The following is a 23,256-nucleotide window of genomic DNA, read 5'->3' as shown; positions in this document are numbered from 1 at the left end:
ATTATTTTTTAAAAGTGTTAAAAATTTGAAATATTTTATAGTTGACAGCATAATAAAATAAATTAATAAATACATTAAGTCTTAGTTTACAATCTTACGCGACCCCCTTGCCACGCCTGTGTCCGCCGAAACCCTTGGCTTTTTTTAGTGCATTTCATAAACGCACAACAATTAATTTAATTTTTGTATTCTTGAATTAGAATCTTAGATAAGTTAGCAATTATGTCCACGAGGTGGTATCCCATCTACCAGCGCGGCAATCCGCAACTGCGCGTTTTCCTGCCCAACTTCTGGATGAAGCTAATCCGACCCACGGAGGAACAGCCGCCCAATGTGGTCACCTTTTCGGTGTCCATGGAGATGACCAAGTACGATGTGCGCAGCTATCTGGAGAAGATCTACAAGCTGCCGGTGGTGGATGTGCGTACTCGGATTGCCATGGGCGAGACCAAGAAGGATCAGACCTACGGCTACATCACCAAAAAAGACGACGTGAAGCTGGCTTATGTAACATTGGTATGACCCTACCAATGGGGGGTATAACCCCCCATTCAATGGATATTCCCAATTATATTTGTGTATTCCAGCCCAGGGAGGAGTCCTTTGTCTTCCCCGACTTCTTTTCCGAAAAGGCTGAGAAGCAGGCCAAGGAGGAAAAGTCGCTGGATGAATCGAAAGCCGGCTTCCGCAGATTTCTGGACAGAAACAAGAAACGACCCGGCACTCCGGGCTGGTTTTCCATTTAGTTTTAAGTCTGTAATCTTAGTACTTTTCGTTTCAACGGGTAAATAAACATTTATTTCGAAAGTTCGAATTAACCTAAAGCTCAGCTTTATTTGCGAGGAGGTCAACCTCCATTTTTTTTGGGATTTCTCGGTTATTACTTGGCCTGCTTGACGGCGGCGGCAACCCAGGCGCGGATTTTGTCCTCGTCCTGGAGGCCCACCATGCGCTGCACCTCCTTGCCGTTCTGCAGCACCACTAGCACGGGCACGGCGGCCACATCGTAGTCCAGAGCCAGTTCGCTGTGCTCATCTATGTCCACTTTGGCCAGCTTGATGGAACCGGCCTGTTCGCCCACAATACTCTCGATGCGCGGGGTCAGCAGCTTGCAGGGATTGCACCAGCTTGAGGATTACAATATAAACATTAATATGCCATGTCTTCAGATTAAAAATATGAAAATTACGTTGCGAAAAAGTCCACAATCACGGGCTGCTGGCTGTTCTTTACTTTCTTGTCGAAGTCCTCGGCGCTCTGGACTTTGAAGATCTCCTGTCGCGGCGCAGACACTGACAGCATGCGAATTTGCTGGCCGCTAGTCAGACGACGCGTTGTCTGTCCCAGAATGTTAATAATCTGTCGCTGCATGGCTTATTTTATACAATTTCTCAGTGCAAAAAGGTCAGCAATTAATTGATTGCAAAATAATGACAAGGGAATCAGAACAACAACAATGAGTGGGGGAGTTGCCAGATGGATTGGTATTGCCTAATGATGTGTGTACACACTGTTGATGAAACTGTTACTTCCCGGTCACTGTTTGCATATGTCGTGAGAATTTATTTTATCTTTATTAAGTTAAATAGTTATATTTATTTAGCACGACTATGTAATTTTTTTGAATTTTTAATTTATAATAAATAACGATATTTCGTGCACTCAATCTAGTTGGCATCTCCGCTGTGAAAATAATCACCAATTTCATGGTGTGCAAACATTGGCTCTACTTTTTTTGAGAAGTAGTCTTGTTTTGTTTTGTCGTAATAATATCCCAACTTTTCGGTTAAAATTCAATTGTTACAATCGCAATACGGTCTGTAATCATCGAAAGGTTAATTGGCGCACATAAAAAGCGGGAATAATCGTCTTAAAACCCCCGTACCCTCGGGTCAATTACGGAAATTGTCCAGCGAATTTCGCAAATGGCCAGTGGAAGTTTAGTATTTCAGTCAAACTGAAGACCAAGGATCAGGGAAAAGCTATCAGTATGGACGACCTGTCGCAGGGCGACATTTGCCGCGTGTGCAGATGCGAGGCACAGCCGGATAGGCCTCTTTTCTACCCGTGCATCTGCACGGGATCAATCAAGTACATCCATCAGGACTGCCTGATGCAATGGATGCGCTACTCGCACAAGGAATACTGCGAGCTGTGCAGCTACCCCTTCAGCTTCCAGCCCATCTATGCACCGGATATGCCGCGAGTCCTGCCGCTGAAGGATGTCCTCGTGGGACTGATGTCCGCCGTTTTGGGAGGCGCCCGCTGCTGGCTTCATTACACCCTGGTCGGGTTGGCCTGGTTCGCAGTGGTGCCGCTGTCTGCCTACAGGACCTACCGATACCTGTTCCGGGCGAGCTCCTTCGATATGATTCTCACGCTGCCCTTCGACATCTTCTCCGTTGAAAACCTGGCAGCTGATGCCTTTCGTGGCTGTTTTGTGGTCATATGTACGCTTTTGTCCTTCATAGGATTGGTCTGGCTGCGCGAGCAGATCCTGCATGGCGGCGGACCCGATTGGCTGGAGCGTGACGACGCCCCTCTGCAGGCAGCGGCTGCTAATCCGGCGCCTGCTCCCGCCGCCGGGGCAGCTCCACAGCCCCAGGACGACAACAACAATGCAGACGACAATGAAGCTCCGGCTCCAGCGCACAACGAGCGGCAGGATGCCCAGGCCCAGGGTGCTGCTCCAGCGGCTGCAGCTCCCGTCGTGGACGCCGATGCCGATGAGCAGAATTGGAATCCCATGGAGTGGGATCGGGCTGCCGAGGAGCTCACCTGGGAACGCCTGCTCGGACTCGATGGCTCGCTAGTTTTTCTGGAGCACGTCTTCTGGATCATCTCACTGAACACCATGTTCATCTTCACATTCGCCTTTTGTCCCTACTGCGTGGGCAACTTCATCCTGAGCTCCATGGATCTTCTGCAGCCCGAGAAACCACTGCTGCACTTTCACGGCCTGATTACCACGCTGTTCGGTTACTGCTGCATTGGATTGACCCTGGTGGTGCTGCACTTCTTCTCCAGAGTTTTCCGCATGCGGAGAGTCTGCTGGTTCATTGGATTGTGCTATATTGTGGTCAAGGTGTCGTTGCTGTCGGTGTTGGAGATCGGAGTACTCCCGCTGATTTGCGGCTGGTGGCTGGACATCTGTTCGTTGCCCCTACTAGATGCCAGCCTCAAGGATCGCAAAGAGAGTTTTAGGGCTGCTCCGGGCACCTCACTTTTTGTCCACTGGATGTTTGGCATGGTATACGTTTACTACTTCGCTGCCTTTGTATCGCTGTTGCGCGAGGTCCTGCGACCGGGAGTGCTCTGGATATTCCGCAATGTCAACGATCCTGACTTCAGTCCCATCCAGGAAATGATCCATGTACCAATTGCGAGACACATCCGGCGGCTGGTCGCTTCGGCTATGATCTTTGGATTTGCAGTACTCTTGATGCTCTGGCTGCCCATTAGAATTCTGCAGTTGGTTTGTCCGGACTTCTTGCCATATGCACTTAGTGGCGATTCAGAGGTCAATCTGCAATTGCTGCTTTTACAAGTAAGTTACACGAAAACTTATTTGAATGTAAGTCAACAATCTAAACTCGCCATTCCAGATCGTCTTGCCGGGCTTCTTCGAGCAGACCCAAACACGCATCTGGCTAAAGGGCTTGCTGCGCATTTGGTGCACAGCGGTGGCCTGGTTGCTGGGCATCCGAAGCTACTTGCTCCCAGCACCGGAGCCGGACATTCGCGCTGCTGGAGAAGAAGGCGTGGAGTATGCCGCTGGCGAAAATGCAAACCAGGAAGGCGCGGCAGCGGATGCGGCAGCCCACCCACCAGCACCACCTCCTCCACCGCCACCGCCAGTGGAACCGGCGCCGGCACCACGAAACCTTGCCGCCGCCCATCAGGCCATCATGCAACGAGATGCACCCGTGGGATTCCAGCCGTACGACAAGCCATCGCTGTTCGCTATCCGTTTGTGTGCCCTGTTGGCACTCATGTGTTTGTCCATCGTTTGTGCTGCCATGTTGACGCTCACGGTTCCAGTCTACATCGGTCGGCGGCTGATGATGCTCTGGTCCGCCCAGCCGGGTGAGAAGGCAGCCGGAGCGGCAGCCGCAGAAGGAGCGGCTGAAGTGGTACGAAATCTAGATCCAATCGATCCGGAAGGAGCCAGAAAGAACGAGCGACTACTGCGCTCGCATGAGCTGTACACCGCTGAGATTGGTGGCTACCTGTGCTGGATTGTCTGCCGGGCAGTAGCTGCGGTGGTCACCCTGCTGCCACAAGGCCGCGCGGCTATTGTCGACAAAGTAAAGCACTGGGTCCGAGTGGCATTGCAATATGCCCTGCCCGTTCTAACACTCCTGGGAATCTTCGTGCTGGTTCCGTTGCTGATTGGATTGCTGATGGAGTTGGCGGTGGTCATTCCCCTACGCGTTCCACTACGCAAGACACCCATCCACTTCCTAAGGGAGGATTGGGCGCTGGGAGTGCTCTACTGCAAGATAGCCATCGCCTTGACGCTGATGGGTCCGGACTGGCACTTGAAGCGGGCATTGGAGCGAGCCTACATGGATGGATTGCGCGATTTCGACTTGAAGTTTGTGATGCGGGACTTGGCTGTGCCGGTCGTTACTACCATTGGTCTGGCCCTGGCCATACCCTATGTCATGGGACATATGATGTTCCCGATTTTCCTAGCAGACGCCTATGCGCAGCATGTCGTCGCACGGCTCGTGTATCCCGTAAGCTTCATTGCGGTGGGCAGCATATGCATCCTTTTGTTCCAGATCGACCAGCTGAAGAAGCTCTACCTGTCCATCAAGGTGGATAAGTACCTGGTGGGTCAGAGGCTGGTCAACTATGAGCACCGCAAGAAGCAGCAACAGCAGCAGGAGGAGGAGAAGGAGCAACAGCGGGCGGCCCGCGAATTAAGGGAGAACCAGGAGAGAGATCGGGAGCGAGAGCGGGAACAGTTGGCCCAGGAGCACGAGTTGGCCGAACTTCTGTAACGAGATGATCAGGTGCGAATCGTAGGCTTTTCAGTTTCTAATTTGTGCGACAGGAGGGGAATCAATAAATTATGAGCTCACGAAGGCTATTAGGTTTTCACGTATCAAATTGTTAAACTCTTTGAATTCTTTAAGTTTTTCTATTGAAAATGATGGCAATCTTGTGTTTCTATCTTAAGCAATTAAAGCATGTCCAATTTCTATTTGAAGATTTTTATTTCAACCCGACAAGGAGAAGGACACCATGATGTTGAAGATGTTGAAGGCTCCGTGCTTTTTCGTCGTGGAGATGCTTCTGCTGCTAATTTATCCCTGCTTACCATCTATTGCTCTGCGAAACGCAAGGATTTGGAAATTTTGTTCTAGCTTAGTTAATTTTTTCCCCTCTTTGTTTTACGATTAATTTGTTAGCTGCAATTGTTGTTAAATCCTTACGCTACACAGTTTATAGATCCTAAGTTGTATGATATTTTGACTTCCGCCACATCCGCATTGACAGAAGTAATCGATGGGCAGCGATTAAACCTTGTATTAGAGCCGTATGCAGAAACTTCATCTGGGAGCTGTCAACTTTAGGAACTTTTGAGAAACCCCGAAACAAACCAAATCCCATATGGTGAAAGTGGTGAAAAATGAATGGATAGTGGAATAGAGAAATGAACATTTTCGAGCTAGCTTTACGAACTGTAAAAATTACATATGTAACATTATAAATATAACTGATTTAAAATTAATTAATAAATTAAACTTTAAACTTCAAAGGAGCGTTCGAAATTGTTTATAGATAATGGCGACACAATATTTCTGCCAACAAATTGATCAAGGCATCTGTTGTGCCAAGTCGAAAAGAAATATATACAGACAATTAATCAACGTCCAAACAAATTAAATGAAGCACCATAATGTAAGTGGAGTCAATGGATGAGCGCTCCGCTCAAGTGAGCTAATCATTGAATTCGTGCTGAGTTGGCCAGGAGCGAAGTGATGGGGGCGATGTCAATCATACGCCCTGTGTGCCAGCGGCAATTGACAGAAACGAGTCTCGCCCACGGCACACGTATGAGGGATGACCAGCTGGAGTGGAGGGAGACCGGCAGCAGGGAGATTCCAGGATGATCGCCCCGAAAATTCCTGGTAAAAAAAAGCTGAAAAGTTGTTCGCTTCCCCCAGCAAAGTTTCGACTGTTGCGAATTTGTTGTGCGACAAATAGAATAGAATAGGGAACAGAAATAGAAAACTTTTCAATGTTTGCAACTTAAATTGTTTTGTGGTTTGACATGGCCACCACGACCACTCCTGCCACACACACAGAGAAAGCCAAGTGGCTTATGTGCCATGGCTATTAAAATGTATGGCAGGTCCTCATCCGCCGCCAGTGCCGCCCCTCCACAACTTGGCCAAATTAAACACTTAGCAAACTTCCAGATGGCCGAGTCGCAGAGATAAACAAATAATAAAGCGAAATCAAATAATTTGCATTATGTCAAAGTTGAAAGTTGCCGAAACATTTTCCCTGCCAGCGCGTGCTTAAGTACGAGGACCCAGCCAAATGGGAATACGGCGTTTTAAAGTTGGCAAACTTTGGCGCGTGTTGGAGTGACCCACGGCGGGATCGGGATAGTGGATCCATCGCCCAGATTTCCTCCGCCTGCTGCTGCCAGGAAGCGATGAAGGGTTTGCGTTGCGGTTCATTGAACCAGTCACTAGATGCGAGTGTGGGCATTTTTCATTTGGGCATAAATTGTTTCTTAAAGCTTTTCAAACATCAAACTTTGTAATAAATAGTTAAATAAGGTATTTTGAAATATCTGAAGCTGCTTGATTGGAGGAGCCCAAAGGAAATAGTTCATTAGGCTGCAAGTCGAAGTACTTTTAATTGGATTTCCAACTATGCGAGTGCATGGCAACGAGGATGAGATGCAGCGAACGCATTCTCATCGCACCTCCATAAATCAATAGTCATCCATGTCGGATGGGCCATTAATAAAATCGCACATAATTCGCAAACATTCTCCAAGCTGACAACGCATCAAAACAATGCAATTTTATGGCTCCATCAAGGTTGGAATAAAGTCCATATTCGGCCAGAAAAACTTGGTAAGCGTAAACGGATTTCCAGCTTTAAGCTGTTGCCACATTAATGCTCTTTTCCCCGTTGAGGGGGACACACAAATTCCGGCAGGACCACAGAAAATGCCACAAAATGCCAGCAGGCAGACAAATAAAGTTTTGAAAATGCCACTGGTTGGGTAACAAAACTCTCGCCACTCCAGTGGAAAACACACAGCACTTGCCAACTTGTTGCCTATCAATTTATTTAGAATTTCATTTGAATAATTAAACCAGTATCGCTTTCGGTCATCGTCCATCTCTATTCGACCATGGCCCAAAGAGGGGGAGTGTGATTTGATTACTTTTAATAATGTAAACAGTAAATGTCGAGCTGTGGCCAATTCGAAATGTGGCTGTGCTGCAAATTGCATTACTCATTTCCATTTTGGCCCATTTGGCCTTTAGTTTGCTCCTTTTTGCTGGATTCAATTTCCGCAGAAACCTTTCAATTACCACTTATTAAGTGTTTTGGCTCTATTTGATTACAAATAAATGCAAAAGGTTCCGAATAGCTTTCATTCATTGCGATTATTTATTTATTATGACATTGCGCTAATTCACCATAATTTTCGCTCGGATTTCCGCGGTTAATTTTTAATTACCACGGCCAAGTCATCAAATTTATTTTCCTGGGGAACATTAGGCAATTTCGAAAGTCGAGGAAGTTAAAAAAAAACACATTCAGATGAAGATTTCAGCCACTCTTGTCAACAATGCCTAATGTCATTCGCTTTTTCATCTTGAACTCTGAGCCGAGCGTTGTTGTTGCTCAAAATTAACAACTTCATATGTCAGCCGTGATAACTTTGTGCCTCTGGAAGGGTGGAAAAGCATTCATGTAGAGCTCTGGAGCGGCTTACGCGGCTTTATCATTTGTCGCGCATTACGGGGCGTATGCGTAATGTGGCAGGGCGAGGACTTAAAGCCGAGCTCATTTGCATGAATTGCTCCGCAGCTTGTTATTGTTGTCGCTGCCGCTTGAGGCTCTTATCAAGCATAACCAACACTTCATAAATTGTCTAAAATTAGCCATAAAACAAAGCAAACAACCCGTCCAAGTTGCTGTTGTTGTTGTTGTTGTTGTTGTTGTAGTTGCCACGGTTGCAGCAATCTCAAGAGTGTAGCAACCTGCCCCACCACCACCACCACCCACCCACTTGGCACCCGCTTTAAGCTCGTTATGCTTTATTATAGCCATCATAGGCATCCGGAAACCCTCCTGCAAATCCCACGGACGTGGCAACTATGTATCCCTATAATGGATATCCATATCCAAACATGTCGGTACTGGTTGCCACACTCGCCCGTCGCTGAAGTGGCCTTTTGATTTCCGTTGCCATAATTTATTATTTCTGCCGGCGCAAATAAAATAATTTGGATAAAAGCATCGCCATGGGAAACGCGAGAGCGGTCAGTCCTAAAAAACACAAAATAGTTAACCACCGCAGAACGAAAACAAAAACAGGAAAACAGGAAGTGAGGTGGTCACCACCAGATTTCCCTTCTCAAGTAATCCAAATAACTTATAATCCTAAAACTTATATGGATTTTCAAGGACTCCCTTTTAGCAATAAAAAGTAGATAAGTTTATATTATTCATCAAATCGTTATTCTAATTTTTAAGAACGCTTTTATTAGCAAAGAAACAACTTTTGAGCAGTAAAGGAACCATAAACATTGATTAAAAGTTTTTACGTTTTGCATAACTTCCTTCATCGTTTATATACCTCAAATTCAAGAAAGGGTATCTGGTTTACCGATAAAGGAAGGGGATTTGGGAAAGCTGAATACCCAGGCGTATTTATTTACTTTCTGGGCTTCTACCAACCACAACAATAGACCAAAAAAGAGCCCAGCCCAAGTTCTAACGCTACCTTAAAGATACATAAAAAAGTACATCCGCATCGGACTTGGTCCGGGTTAAAGTTCGAGTTCGGGGGTTCCTTTTTTATGGCCAGCAGCCGTTGGCAGCGTCTGATTGAGCGTGAAGTTGTAAAACTTAAGGAGTGCTAAGTGCCCGTGGTGCGACTGCTGCTCCTCGCCGGGATTACGGCCCATAAAGCACGCATGTCGGCGCCAGGACTCGACTGGGCCAAAAAATTAAATATGCCTCACAGAATGGGACATTCGAAAGGTGTGCTCGTGGACAGTGTCCACTGCAGTCGTGGATGGGGCAGATTTATGAGTTGGTTGGGATCGAGCAAGTGGCTACTAGATGGAGAGATTAACCCGACTTACGAGCCACTTGTTCCCGCAAGCTTGTAAACTCATTTTTTTAGTTGGCCATAATTTAGTTGGGCTAATGGGGAAGCTGAGAGAAGGGTAAAGGAAACCCTTGTTCCCTTTGGGGACATTTTCGGGACATTAAGAGCTAAAGGTGTAGTCTCAACCGTTTAAAAGTGAAGAAAAATAAAGATAAAACTAAAAATATGAATTGAAACAAGTAAATAGAAGTTTGGTTAAGAAAGAGTCATCATCATTTTATTGATATCTTTACAAACCACAAGCATACATAATATGCCAGCTTTTCAGTTACTCTCTGACCCCAATATTACTGATATGAATAAATCCCCAATCAGAGCGCCATATAATAAACTAAGTCATCTAAACAACATCTGCTTGATATGGCCGAAAAGTGATTTTTCTCGATGCCAACTGGACATATTTGTGGCAATCAAATGAAGCTGCATAAACATGGCGCATGTAAGCCCAATATGTAAATTCACAAACATGGCATGCAATAAATACAAAAGCCATACACATACAACTGAGTAGAAATGCAGTCGAATTATTTGCCAATCGGGTCGGAAAGGGGGAGCAGCTCCATAAGGACTCCAGATGTTTTTCGCTATTATTGCGACTGGGTCACGCACTTTTTGCTCGATTTTGGTCCTGGACAAAGCGACGCCTCTGTGGAAGCCATAAAATTCGAACGCACATAGCGCTTTTACGCCGAATTGTCTGGCGTCTGGATGTTAGCATACTTTTTATGCAAAACGAATCAAAATCCAATTATAAACCGAGAGCGTGTGTGTTAGTCGAGTGCTGGATGGAGGCAAGGGGGGTGCTTCACGGGGCTCCAAAGGACACAGCAAAGCCAACTGCATTGCAGAACCCAACAACAACAGCACTTGGCCAGGCGGTAATGAAAAATTCCATTTGGTAAACAAAAGACGCCAGCGAAAACGCGATTTAATATACATGCGCACATATGTGCGAGCAAATGCATCGATACGCATTTATGCACTGAGAAAAATGTGTCAGCCCCGACGTACTAATATACAATATAGGAATTTGTTTAATATCTTAATCCTAAGTATAAGTAAGTATATTCTAAATCCAGAGTATTTTAAGGGGCAATCATTCAGAGATAATACAGATATGAAATTAATGTTAGCACTGGTTTCTCTCAGTGCATGTGTGTATGTCCGCCATGCACGCGTTTTCCAGGCGCCAAAAACTGATGGCCCCTCCGACTGGAAAACAATGAAACTCATTTGCATTTTCCCCCGCTCGTCGGAAAATGGTGTTGTGCCCTAAACGGCAACTTCAATGGTTTAAGCAAATATTTGGTGGGCCAGCAGTTACCGGCCAACAAATTTGGCATAAACACGTATATACGGTAGAAAATATTAGTGAACTACAAAACAATCTTTAAAATGTGGTATAAATTTTATTATAAACAAATGAATTTTCGAATCTAATGCCAATCAAAAATTGAGTGGGCAATAATTAGGAAAATCGAGCAGATGACAACGGTGAAGAGCATGATAGGGAATCCAACCACAAAGAATGACCTGAAGGTGATCTTGTAGCCATGAGCTTTGCCCACCACCGCGACGAACTCGTTGGCCAGGGAGCCCAAGAGAGTGCCATTGGCACCGTAGCTGGTGCCCATGCTCGTGGCCCAGATGAGCGGCAGTAGGCGTATCTGGCCCTCGTCATATACGACCATGTCAGTGCAGAGTTTCACCATGATGGGGGCCACCGCCGCATTGTGGATAAAGGCGGAGAGCAGGGCCGAAAGCCAGAGGATCAGGAGCATGCCGACCATGGTCTGGTATGACTCGTCCACTCGGAGGATCACGGACAGCACCAGGGAGCCCAGCCAGTGGATGAGGCCCAGTTCATCGACGACCATGGTGAGAATATAGAGAGAGGCGAGAAGCAGCATGATGCCCCACTCGACGCTGGCCATGACCTTGACGATATCCTTCTGGTCGATCAGGATGAGCAGCAGAAAGGCGGACAAAATTGATATCCAGCCCAGAGAGGCTCCGGGAATGGCCCAGGGAACCGATTGCAGAATGAAGCAGAAGGCGGCAAAGCCCAGGGCCAGGAGGGATTCCACCAGCAGCACCTTCTTGCGGACAAAATTGCTCGCCTCCAAGGTTGCCAGGGTCACGAAGTAGCCCTCAGCCGGAGGGATCATCCTGCTCCTTGGCTGTCTTCGCAGTTCGGCGATCCTCAGCTGGATATCAAATGAGGTTCTGATATTTTCTCGCCGCTTCTTTGCAAGATTCAACTGATGTTCGTCCAGGATGTAGATCTTCTTATCCATGGTCCAGTAGATTAGGCCGAAGGTAGACGCCAGACAGATCAAAGCAGTCGGGAGCATGAGTATCGAGAAACGAACAAAATTTATTCCTGCGGACTCCACCATCTTATTGGTCGCTATGATGGTATTGGGTGGCCCACTCACTGGGGTAATGGATCCTCCGATATTTGCATAGATTGCTACGATGATGAGCACCAAGGTGGTCCTCAAGTCCATCACCTCGCATAGTCGAATGACGGGTGGGCAGAAGAGAAGCACCACGGTGGCATTGTCCACAAAAGTCGAGGTCAATCCCACGAAGAATCCCAAAAGGCCGATCAGCAGCCAGGCATGACCCTTGGAGATGCGAAAGGCGACCACGGCCAGGTAGTCAAAGAAGCCTGTATCTGCCATGCGCGATGTTATTACCATATTGCCCAGCAGGATCATCATGGACTCCCAGTCCACCCAACTCACTATCGTTTCCACAGTGGGCCTGTTCCCCAAAACGGTGAGCAGGGCCAGGGACATAGCTGTTATAAGCAAAGTGCTCAGAATACGGTCCGAAAAGTCCCAGATGATAATGGCATATAGACCAATGACCAGGAGGGCGGCATACAGTATACCCAGTCCGTGCTTCAACGGAGTGCTGTTCACCGTCAAGAGCAGACCCACCGGATCCTTGCTCATGCTCTCGAATGAGATCACCGTCTGCGCAAAGGCCCAGTCATAGACGGAGCTCTCAAGAGAACGATCATTTGGCAAAGTACGCTGGATCAGGGACCTCTCATGTTGCCATCCCGAAATGGAGAACTGAAAGACCCTATGAACCTGCAGGTACTTCTTCTTATCCGTGTACATGTACACCATCCACATGCCAGTGCGCCAAAGGCTGCGGTTCATCCCTCGATCGCGCCACTCCAATCGAACTGCAACAGCCGAAAAGTTGGATGTCCTAACCCTGTGGTTCGTCAGATACGCATTTATGGCCCCATTCAGTCGTATCTCCACGGAGTCCTGCTTCATCTTAACATTCCGGAGGGCCGTCTTGTTGGGCATCACGGTCACCATCGAAGTGGCGAGCTCCTCAGGCTTGTGGAGAAACAGGATGATCGTGGATCCGGTCCAGAGCGACAGTAGAATGACAATTCGGATGATGCGAAACACATAGCCAGTGGTAGAGTCCCGTTCTGTTTTCCTTAGCCTCAAGCGATATTTCTTGATAATTGGATTCATGGTCAGCCATACGGATCAAAGTTACTTTGGGAATGCACTAATGTGAACATTTGAAGGATAAGTCAAACATCAGTTTCAGTTTCGTGATACGAAATATATATGTACCACTTAAAGTACTTTTAATCCATTTGATTAGAACCCAAAGGGAAAGCACCACAGATTTTTCCGTTCAAGATGTTGTGGCAACATCAGTTGGCCGCTGAGCATGTTTGTGAAATGTGGTCTGGCTAACTTAATAAGGAAACTCAAACCCATTATGGTTATTTTCCAACCGGTCAGCATGTGGGTAATGTGTAGCCACAAACTGGGAAAAATGCAAAGGGAAAACTTGAGTTCAGTGTTAGAAGGCCAAAGTAGGTGAAAGCCATTTTCCCAGCTGACCATCAAAATTGTAGCCGTGATGTCTGGAAAAGCGGAAAATGTTGCATTGCAAACTTTTTAATAACGCCGCAAAATGGACGGAGAATGGAAAATCCGACATAAAGCAGGAGCATGGGATTGCCATATGGAAATGGACAAAACAGTATTTGATGCATGACAAATCTGGGAAAATTGTTGCTATTCTTCCTGCTGTTTATTTCTATATAGCATTCTATATACCACGTATGTGTAGAGCAACTTTGCTGGCCAAACAAACAATGCGTGTCATTCAAGAGGATTATTCAGGCGGCAAAAGTTCTGAAAATATGCATATTATGCCCATGAGGTGGGCGAAAAGTATCTTCAATACTTTCAGCAACTTTACTTGCATCTTTCGCCTTCAAGCTGGGTCATTTTTCGATTTTCCCTGTCCCCGACGACACATATAATCCACTTTAGTTTTCCCCACAATTTGTCGCCATGCACGTTAATCTAAATCAGCTCTTTCAATCTGGTCGCTGCACGTGCCGCAGTTGTGTGAGATTCCACATCCCAGATCCCCCGGCAATCTGCAACAATTTGCCCACTTTATTCGGTCTGTATTTCCATTTTTTAATTCCCACAAGTGGCCTGACATCAACTTTAAATGGCAGCGCGGTTAATTGGAAACGAAGTGCAATGCAGACTGTCTGAGATCCGCTTCAAATAGCAGGCGGCGTAATGAAAATGGTCACCGACCCATGCAGGTGTTGCTGTTGCCTAGGCAATTAAATGGGATTTTCACATGCCATCAATTTATATCACCGGCAATGAGGTCTGAATTGTTTGACACAAGTCAAGACGCAGCTGTGGGAAAATAGCTTGGCAAATTCAAGCCCAAAAATCTAAATTATAATCGAGTTATCCATAGAACATTGCCAAAAGGACAAGCAGAACTGAGAAATAACTCAGCTTTAAATGTGATTCCCTAATTAAGTCTGGCTTGAATCTGAAACAAGCCCATTTAAGATACAGAATTTATTCTCTGTGTACTCACAAAATTTTATGACTGAGTTTATGCAGGTTTTGGCCAAGTTTTCGAAGCTTTATGTCTGCGAGAGTTGTTTTTCCTGCACCATCCACCGATGCTGCTGCCTAATTAGTCATGTGGGCGGAAGGGTGGGCGGCGTGTTGTGACTGTTGCCAAATGTTCTGACCCTTGGCATCGCACAAGTGTTGTCACCCCAGTGTTTTAGCCAAATGTCGACAGCTGGCAAAGCAAACCCCAAACGAGTCCAGAATGGAGCACCGAAGCTCCAAAAAACCAGACGACTGGCGGGTCGACACTTTGACAGTTGTCCTGTCGTTCGAATTTCGCACGGGTCACGCCCACCTTAATGTGGGTGTGTGTGTGTGTGTATAGACTGCGAATATAATCCGCATAATGGATACGCTCTCAAAGGAAATTTTATGAATTACTTGCAAATATGTCATTATAAAAATCTATACAATTATTTATAACAATAAACAATACTACATAACAATCAGCAAAATAAGAAAATCAAATATTCTGAGGGTGTGGTGTTCATTTTTAAAAACAAGGTTAGAGTATTCGGGACTCTGCGGACTGAAGGTACCTTCCTCCATCTATTATTTGCTTCCGCAGGCCTCTTCTGGGTAAAGGTGGACAAAGTATCAACTGGAAGCCCCCAAGAATGGCTTAGGCTTCCATCCAGGAGCTCATTACCAAATACCAGCGATGCAGCGGCAGCAGCTGCTGCTAAACGCCTTTGAAGTCGACGGCTCAGGGGCCAAAGGAATGCCGAGACCCAAGGAACCTGAGTCCCACGGATACCGGGATCCAGTTATCCAGGCATTCGAGGTGCAGATGTGGATGAACTAATGGTTATGGTTATATTTCGGCGGCGCAAGTGGGCTTATTCGAATTTATTGTGGGAAGTGAAGGCGCCCAAAGCTCCAAAGGGGGGGCATCTCGCATGGGACTCGGATCAAAAACAATAATTTACTAGATTTCACTTTCGTTTCGCACGAGTTCAAGTGGCTCAAATTGTCTGGAATTAGTGGGTGAAATGGCGGGGATTATTATTCAGAGCTGACTCCCACGGCTAATTGCCAACCGCTGGCATTAGCTAATGAAAATTTTGCCAATTCGGGCGAAAACGAGATAAAGGAGCTGAGTCCGGTCGCCTGTAAACCTATTTTAATTTCGAATGCGTGGAAAGCCCACCTACATTCCCAATTGGCAAAGTTTTGGATTGATATATCGCCGCAATAAATTGTTAAAAATTCAATGGAAAATTGGTTCACTCAGCTTCGTAACATATGGCCCTTGCTGAAATTCTGAAAAACTCCACCACTCGCTGACTGATTTATGAGCGCATGTAAAGCCATCGAGTGTGAGCAAAAGTTGGGCGGCAAAACTTTTCTGTCCGCATTATAAAGATGCTAATCCCAGGGACAAGTGCTCCTCCTGCCCGCCGGACTATGCCCACTCCGAGCTATCCTGACGTCAGCCTGGCCAGAACAATGGAAAAAGCAGCCCGAGCTAACGAACTCTTCAACAAGTGCTCATGAATGCAAATTGTTATCATGTTGTTGCGGCCATTATATATGTGTAAATATATCTCTTACTTCTACGATGTGGATTATGAAAATAGGAACGGCCATTTGCATAATTGATTTAAAAAATACGAGCAGGATACCCGGAATCGCCGTGCAGCTCTAGCTGTCCTTTAATTGAAAAATAATATGTACTGACTGAAGAGAGAGAAGGTGGAGTCCTCGTCCTCATCCGTCGGTTAGCTTGAGCTCCTCCTTCCGGAGGCCACCTTCGTGTGGACACATGGCATTTTATATATCTAGCCTGCGGTGATATTTCCATTTGGATGGGGAAAAAGCGGGCGGAAAATAGGAGGGAGGAAAAGCGCCTGCTTCGGCTGGCCTGTGAAATGTTAATGATGTTGCCAGCTAGCTGGGAGCACACATCTTTCAACATTTACGTTTGTAATTAAATTTTGTAGCAACTGGCAGGCATTTCGCAGTAATTGCATTTACCATTACTATATAGACTCGTGCTCAATTTTGGCCCTTTTAATATGCAATTAAACGGTTATCGTAAGCCGTCCTGTCCAGAAATGGCCATCAAATGTGGGTTTCATCTTGGCTAGGTTCTGCAGATAATCATTAAATTTAATATGGATTTTATAGGGGTAACCTGAGTGCTTAAAAGGCTTTGCCATCGAATTAGCCCTTAATGCATTTTTTATATATTTTAAATATATTATAACAACACATTTATCGCATTTATTTGAAACATTTAGCAGTAAGTGTATTACTCACTTCAATTATGCGCTTCTCTTGCAGATGCCATTTATCCCGACAGACATAATTCGATTTGCTTCATTTGTTTATTAAAATATTATAAAGTAATGCGGCACGTCATTCGATGGGCACAACAAAGGGCTCGTTAAGAGCACGTCGCCTGACTAACTCGGCGGTTAAAATTGAAAAATAAAACGAATATTTAAACACGTGCGGCATATTATGGGGCAACTTTCCTGAATTTCGCGCTGAAAAGCAAGCTGCTTTTTTGTTGATTTGGTTTCTGGCTCCGTTGTTTGTGTTTCCACCAACTACGAAAATAATTGGAGAGATATTGCGCTGATTAAATAAGCAAAAATTAAATATTCATATATGGAAATGGTTAATAGACAAGACAATGCAAACCATAAAAACTGTAATTTGGCTTAAAATAATTAGCCTACTGATTTTTACAGCTGATAATCTAATAATTGGCAATTCTCTAATTACACGCCACTTTCACAAACTAATGCAATTTGAATTGAAACTAAATTTACTAGTTAATTGCTTATTTAAATAATGATACTATGAATTCACATTTCTCTTACATATTTTTCTAAATTTAATGTCTCAATTCGGGAGTTTTAAGTGACCCTTTTCAGGGCCAAACACACATTTGCGACAGTTTGTGTGCCTTTGTTTGGCCAAGTTTGTTTTTAGGCCCATCATCATCATTAGAGACAACCCACGTTTCATGTCTAGCCGATTGTCTCATTTGTTTTTGTTTAATTTTTTGCATCGTTTGTTATTTCTATGGATTTTTCCTTTTGCCATTTTTGTGTTTTTTCTTTGGGTTTGCTGGCGCAGTCGAAAGGGATGTCCTCCAAGCTTTGGCTAATTAATGACAAATTTTCCTGTGCCTTTCTGGCAAAACCCACTTAAATTGATCGATGACATTAAACTGTTGTCATATCAAACAAGTGGGACAGAAATGCTAATGAAATGTTTGGCCTAGAAAAGTATCTGCAGCGAAATGGGAGAAAGTGGGCGTTTATATATAAATATTGCCTAACAACCACTAATGATGTCACACTTTATGGCTAAAAGTAAAAGTTATATACCATATATATATGTACATTTATGGTGGTTTTTTGGAAACGTGCTGCCAAAGCAATGAGTTCAAAACTATATTCTATGAGTTTCCATTTTATATTATAAATAAACGCAACAAATACATGCGGTTGTATCTTGTGAATATCAGGATTTAATATGTTTTATAGCCGCCAGAAATTGGAACCCGGGGATTACAAGCTTAGTGCCGAATTTTCCGCAGCCGCCTGCACATCGAAATTATTTCCGCGGGCCATAACTCTTGTCGCCACATCATCACCGGCATATTGCGATGGGATCCAGTGGGCTGCATGAGCAGGACCACCCGCCCAAATGGTTGGTAGGTCAGAGGTTCAGAGGACTCTAATTGATTCGTTTTAAGCGCAATGATTGCGGTTTTTGGTCGATGGCCAACATCGATGCATTGGATTTGTGGGCGACGGCGACTGTGTGTCCATTAGATGTGTCATAAAACGCTGGCCCAGATAGAGTGGGCTCAAAAGCCTTTTGGGGCTGCGTAAATAATCTAATTAAGCAGGCCCAGATTGAGATTGCTGGCCATAAATAAGGCAATCTCGGTCCGCAGGGCAAGTCATTAAATTTATGGCCACTGACCGCGCCGAATCAAAGCATTTCATTTAGATTTTAATGGCCAACTCCTTAGGCAGGTCCTGTGCAAATACCGATAAGCTGCTGCGGCTGCCGTGTCTTAACGCGAAAAATCAACACGAAATTGACTGGAAGTGCCAATTAGCATTTTTCACAATTAATTGGTAAACAGCGTGTGTTTTCATTCCCTCTTATCGGCGCATTCAACTTTCAGTGCCCCTCGAGATTAATTAAAAAGGTGGGGCTTTAAATCGAGAGTCGTGTGCAAAGGTCCTGGCTGGCAATTAACTGGCCGGGGATTATCGGATGTAGTGGCTTAAAAATGCAATGTCCTGCGCCAGGCAAAGGTGCCATAAATCAGTTGGCAGAAAAAACAGATAAACATGGGAGGGGACACGTATTAACAACTCTTTAAATCACAAAGGCAAGCCCAAATTGTATATTTTAAGTTATTAATTTATTATCGCAGGATGGAGTGGTTCTGAAAAAATAACAATGAAGAATCCAATTGGCTAAAAGATTGCTATTCCAATTTCTAGTCCGGTCATAACTTGTTGTCATTTCCTGTCCTTTTGTCCACCTTGCTCGTTGTCGACTTGTCATGCAATTTGTCCAATTATCAGAAGAAAAACAGTTTTGTGCAAACGAAATTTAATTGAAAATTTTAAAGACGCACAGCAAATTGGCAGAGAGCAAGCAGACTTTGGAATTTATTTAGTAGACCAAACAGAAGGGAATAATTTCGAGCATAGTTGTCATCCATTTGGTGAAATGTGAATGTAAATTTCTGGGATTTTCGTGCAGAGGACTGAATGCTTAATGATGATTCAATTGAGGGACTTTCGCGCTATCCTTATAATCCTGCGACTCAGTCTGCTCAACAGTTTCTTATTCATGGAGTGCATTTTATGCGAATTTTATGCAAATTAATGGTCCTTTAAATACAAGCAACAGCCGATGGATATAAATGAACGAAACCAATGAAGCTTCACGCCACGACTTCGCCTGGGATTTGGCCAGTATTAAGTGTACTACAATATTGGGTAATTAATTGGTAAGTACCATGTAAGGCGACACTTCAATTCGTGTTCGTTCGGAATAATCGAATTTCAGCCTACACTGAGGGAAACCCGGTGCACATTCATCCATTCATCTGCGCTCACCTGCTGCATAATTGTTTAAAAATGCCGCCAGCATCGAAGTTTTCGTCTGCCGCCTAATTAATTCTCAATTGATTTTGGGCACAAGCCGGCGGCAGACAACTTTTGAGATACTTTGTCCTCCGTCTGAGCTGAAAACTTTTCCGACCCTCCGTTTTTCCGTTCTGCAGTCCTGGACTGCAGTTAATAGAATGCATGTTTTGGCCAAGTTCTCCTAATTAGCTGGCCCGTACTCGAAGTTTTAATTATAATCACATTGCTCGGCAGTGCTGCAGTTGTCTTTACTGACAGTTAATTGATATTAAGTATGCGCAGTGTGGGCGCTGCAAATTTATATAGTTTGGGTATAGTTTGGTCCCACTAATGGCCAACGTCAGGTTTTCCGGGGAGGTAAGCCCCGGCATGCAGTTTAATTAAGACCCGTCCGATGACACCTGACACATTGACTTGGCCAAAGGACCTCCCAGCAATCTGAACGATTTTAATTTTCCTTTTCTTGTCTCAACTTCCAACCTAACTTGCAGCGCTAGTTCCTCGTTATTTCTTCCTCGTTTTTCCGCTGGTCCAGCGCGGAAATCGCGGAAAGTGGCAGGTGGAAAAGCGGAAGATATTCGAGCAAACTGCAGCAAATCGTTGGAGTGGACATGCAAACACAGACTTTGCGTGTCCTTTAGTCAGCAGTAAATCTCACGACCAAGCGGTGGCCAACTTTTATTGCGACATCCACCGCGCACCATCTGCCGGGAAAAAATCAGAGATGGGAAGGATCTAAGAAAAGGTACGCCGTGCTTAAGTTTGATATCTTTCATAAAATAAAATAATACGTAAAACACTATTTTTTATATGAAGCATTTATTATAAGCTCCTATTTTTGTTTTAATTTTTTAAAGTACCTTTAACTTTACCTACGAACAAAGATGACTTCTGTCATCACTATCAAGCAATTGGCAGTAAACGAAATTCCCAACACGAATACCAAGTTCAAGGACTCGGAATTGTTTTCATTTGCTCCTTCTGCCTCTTTTTTATGTTATTGCATTTCGTTGGGAGTCAGCTTAAGGTGCGATTATCTGCCAAGTGGTTTATGCTAATAGGTTTGCTGGCTTGTTGTGGTTTGTTTATACCTGTTTGCAGTCCGTGCCCAACGCAATCACTATTTATGGCGCCCGAAAGACTAATTTCAAATCAAATGTATTCAAAACTATGGAGCTCGTTATCTGCAATTATGCATTTTAATTCAGACTGACTCCCATGCATATGCGATTTCCTTTTTTGGCATCACACAGAAACAAGATCCCACACCAAATCCCATTTATAGCCCGCAATCAACGAGCTTAACAGGTGAACAAACACAGAAACCAGGTAATGACAAAATCGGACCGGGAACAAATAAACGGACACAAACACAGCGGAAGTTGTTATGCAAATTTGGGTTTGCCAGCGTAAATCCCTTATCGGTCACCAGAGCCCATATTCCGTCCAGCCCGACATGATCGAGGTCGGACATGCCAAGCGCTCCGCGGATTATACAATAAAAGGCCAATAGCTGTCAGCTCCCTGCCGGCCACTTTCAATCTATGCATATTGTTTAAGGCCGCGCTGCAGCCGCTTAAAAAAAAAACCAGCAGATAAAAGGGAAAATGGGTAGCGAGGTCCACGACAACTTAAGGCGATTGAAATGTCAACGAGCGGGAACCACTGCTGGTGATGTCGAAAGTGGAAAAGCGTGGGATGCAGCGACATCTATGCTAAAGCAAGGATTTCATTTCGACGCTTTTTTTTCCCTTTGGAAAATTTTTTGGGCTACCATCATCTCATGGATATCGTTGTCGTTTCGGCAAGCGCAAAATTTCTAATATGCAGGTGAAGAGGCGAATGCTCTACAAAAATTAGAGTTACAAAGTTCATAATTGATCTGTGAATAGATCACTATTTATCGCATTTTAAATTGGAGCAAGGTCACACCAAATCGATTGACGAAAATAGTGAGACCAGCTAATTAAGTGATAAAATAGGATATCCGCTTACGTTTAATACAACCAAAATGAAGCAAGCCAGGCCCCATGTCTTTTTACACTTACATACCTCCGTTTTGCGTGCTCTATTTTTTCTATTTGCAAGCATATTTTGGCAAATTGCCCTCGTCATATGCGGCGTATGCGTAATATTCAGCGTACGCCACCAAGAGTCCTTGGCTGGAAAATCTCCCTGATGGCACTTAGGAGCTAAGTGAAAACTTTGAAGCTTACATTTTTTCACCCACGTTCAGATAGGATGTTGTCATGACAGCATCGCTTTAATTAAGCCAGTTAATTGTTACACATACGCCCCGCCGCACCTTGCACAATTAATTTAAAAATTCGCCAAGGGTCAAAGTTTTAAAGTTTTTCCTTAGCTTGCCAGTCAATGCCAGAAGCCAAAGAGGAATACTTAGCCATTGTTTTGCGAACTTTTATTTTGTCTTTGACCCGGGCAGATTAATTAAGGGTACTTTGTACTTGACGCCTTTTTTTTGCCAGCGGCGGAAGTGAGTGAAAAGTTTGAAGAATATTCCGCTGCAAAACTAACTTTGCTAACAGACGCCATAGTTGTTTCTCTTTTTTTTGTTTTGTTGTTGTTTTTCTTTTTTTTTTAGCTTGAATATGTTTACTATGTTCGAGCACTTAAAGTTGAGCACCCGTCAGATGGTTGAGTCGCAAAATGTTGAGCAAATTTTCACACCACCGACATACATAAGTGGCAACAAACCATCTCTATATAACCATAACGCGTGTGCACTGCGAAAATAAATAGTTATCTAAAGAATATGTTAGGATTATTTATACATTTAGGGGGAAATGTAAAAGAAATTCACTGACAACGTCTCTGAAAGTTTGTTTGCTGTATTAATAGAAATGGCACTACTGCATCTGAAATATATTGTTGCATACTTCGGGGCGCGTGAAGTAGCGATCATTTTTCTTGCTCTGCAAACATTCACCATCATGTGTGTGTGTGTTAGACTGACTGACTTGTTCGGCTTCTTGCCAGGTGTTAAAAATGACGTTAGTTGGCTGGCTTTGTTGCTGGCTTTTAGCTGCTGCCTGTTTGTTGCATCTGCCCCAGCAGCTTGTTGCTCGATTTATGCAAATTGAGCCGGGAACACGAGTGGTCTCGAGTAGAGTGGCAAGCTGATTTTGCAGCTTTGTGGATTGGCCCCACGCGGATGGCGAAAAGATGAATGAATGCCGAACGGAAAAGTGGAGCAAAACTATGATTTCTTCTTGCCGAACAATAAAATGTGAAGTGCACTGTGAAGATTCCACGTTTGACACAAAATTTGCATTTGTCATCAAAAAAAAAGTATAAGTTGTCAAGAGGGAAACAATAAGAGCAAATAATCCAATCATCTCAAATTTTGAAATTGTAGCTGCGCTCGACTCTTTCTTTATCCCATTTTATTTCTTTGACATTTTCGTGCTTTTTGCCCCTTTTTCGTATGAATTTCCAGCCACACATACATATACACATATTTTCTTTCCTCGTTACCGCATAAAATATTTTTAGCCATGGTTACGAGGTCATTGTTTTCTGTACATATCAAGTATCATGCCAAATTAAACTAAACCAGTCAAAAGACAGTATATTTGCGATAGGTTCAAAGAGGTGAACAGCAATTATTTTAAATGTGGTTTAGGGCAATTGCTTTGATGTGCCAAAAGTTGGTTATTGGTATGGAAACCAGGGGATTGATGGTGAGTTAAAACTGTTGAAGTTACTCGCTCCGTTCGGTTGCCAAGAAATTGAGCCGGCTTTAAATATTAAACATATTCGGTGGGTGCCT

At 44.4% G+C, this 23,256-nt stretch overlaps 4 protein-coding genes across 4 annotated transcripts; 2 read left to right on the top strand and 2 right to left on the bottom strand.

The window, feature by feature from the left end:
- Positions 1-136: 136 nt before the first annotated feature.
- On the top strand, positions 137-824 carry LOC6610479 (39S ribosomal protein L23, mitochondrial). Its single transcript, XM_002035023.2, has 2 exons — positions 137-516; positions 588-824. Exons 1-2 carry the CDS (start codon positions 223-225, stop codon positions 744-746), a joined length of 453 nt encoding a protein of 150 aa, XP_002035059.1. The 5' UTR covers positions 137-222; the 3' UTR covers positions 747-824.
- Positions 776-1,458, bottom strand: LOC6610478 (thioredoxin, mitochondrial). The gene is made up of 2 exons (XM_002035022.2): positions 1,190-1,458; positions 776-1,127 (listed from the first exon to the last, which is right to left on the bottom strand). The coding sequence occupies exons 1-2, from the start codon at positions 1,369-1,371 to the stop codon at positions 881-883; spliced, it is 429 nt and encodes a 142-aa protein (XP_002035058.1). The 5' UTR covers positions 1,372-1,458; the 3' UTR covers positions 776-880.
- Positions 1,459-1,718: 260 nt separating this feature from the next.
- LOC6610477 (E3 ubiquitin-protein ligase MARCH6) lies at positions 1,719-5,743 on the top strand. Its single transcript, XM_002035021.2, has 3 exons — positions 1,719-3,547; positions 3,606-5,021; positions 5,220-5,743. Exons 1-2 carry the CDS (start codon positions 1,991-1,993, stop codon positions 5,007-5,009), a joined length of 2,961 nt encoding a protein of 986 aa, XP_002035057.1. The 5' UTR covers positions 1,719-1,990; the 3' UTR covers positions 5,010-5,021; positions 5,220-5,743.
- Positions 5,744-10,821: 5,078 nt separating this feature from the next.
- On the bottom strand, positions 10,822-12,894 carry LOC6610476 (P protein). Its single transcript, XM_002035020.1, has one exon. It carries the CDS (start codon positions 12,892-12,894, stop codon positions 10,822-10,824), a length of 2,073 nt encoding a protein of 690 aa, XP_002035056.1.
- Positions 12,895-23,256: the final 10,362 nt, after the last annotated feature.

The sequence above is a fragment of the Drosophila sechellia genome, chromosome 3L (assembly GCF_004382195.2).
Source record: "Drosophila sechellia strain sech25 chromosome 3L, ASM438219v1, whole genome shotgun sequence".
Lineage (NCBI taxonomy): Eukaryota > Metazoa > Arthropoda > Insecta > Diptera > Drosophilidae > Drosophila > Drosophila sechellia.
The sequence above is the reverse complement of the archived record's forward strand: the minus strand, read 5'-3'. Positions and strand labels throughout refer to the sequence as shown.

What these genes read in the sequence shown, in the direction of transcription:
- LOC6610479 (XM_002035023.2), top strand. Translation starts at nt 223, where the DNA reads ATGTCCACGAGGTGGTATCCCATCTACCAGCGCGGCAATCCGCAACTG. An exon ending in AGCTGGCTTATGTAACATTG is followed by an intron (nt 517 to 587) that starts GTATGACCCTAC and finishes TGTGTATTCCAG; the next exon opens with CCCAGGGAGGAGTCCTTTGT.
- LOC6610478 (XM_002035022.2), bottom strand. Translation starts at nt 1,371, where the DNA reads ATGCAGCGACAGATTATTAACATTCTGGGACAGACAACGCGTCGTCTG. An exon ending in ATTGTGGACTTTTTCGCAAC is followed by an intron (nt 1,128 to 1,189) that starts GTAATTTTCATA and finishes GTAATCCTCAAG; the next exon opens with CTGGTGCAATCCCTGCAAGC.
- LOC6610477 (XM_002035021.2), top strand. Translation starts at nt 1,991, where the DNA reads ATGGACGACCTGTCGCAGGGCGACATTTGCCGCGTGTGCAGATGCGAG. An exon ending in TGCAATTGCTGCTTTTACAA is followed by an intron (nt 3,548 to 3,605) that starts GTAAGTTACACG and finishes TCGCCATTCCAG; the next exon opens with ATCGTCTTGCCGGGCTTCTT.
- LOC6610476 (XM_002035020.1), bottom strand. Translation starts at nt 12,894, where the DNA reads ATGAATCCAATTATCAAGAAATATCGCTTGAGGCTAAGGAAAACAGAA.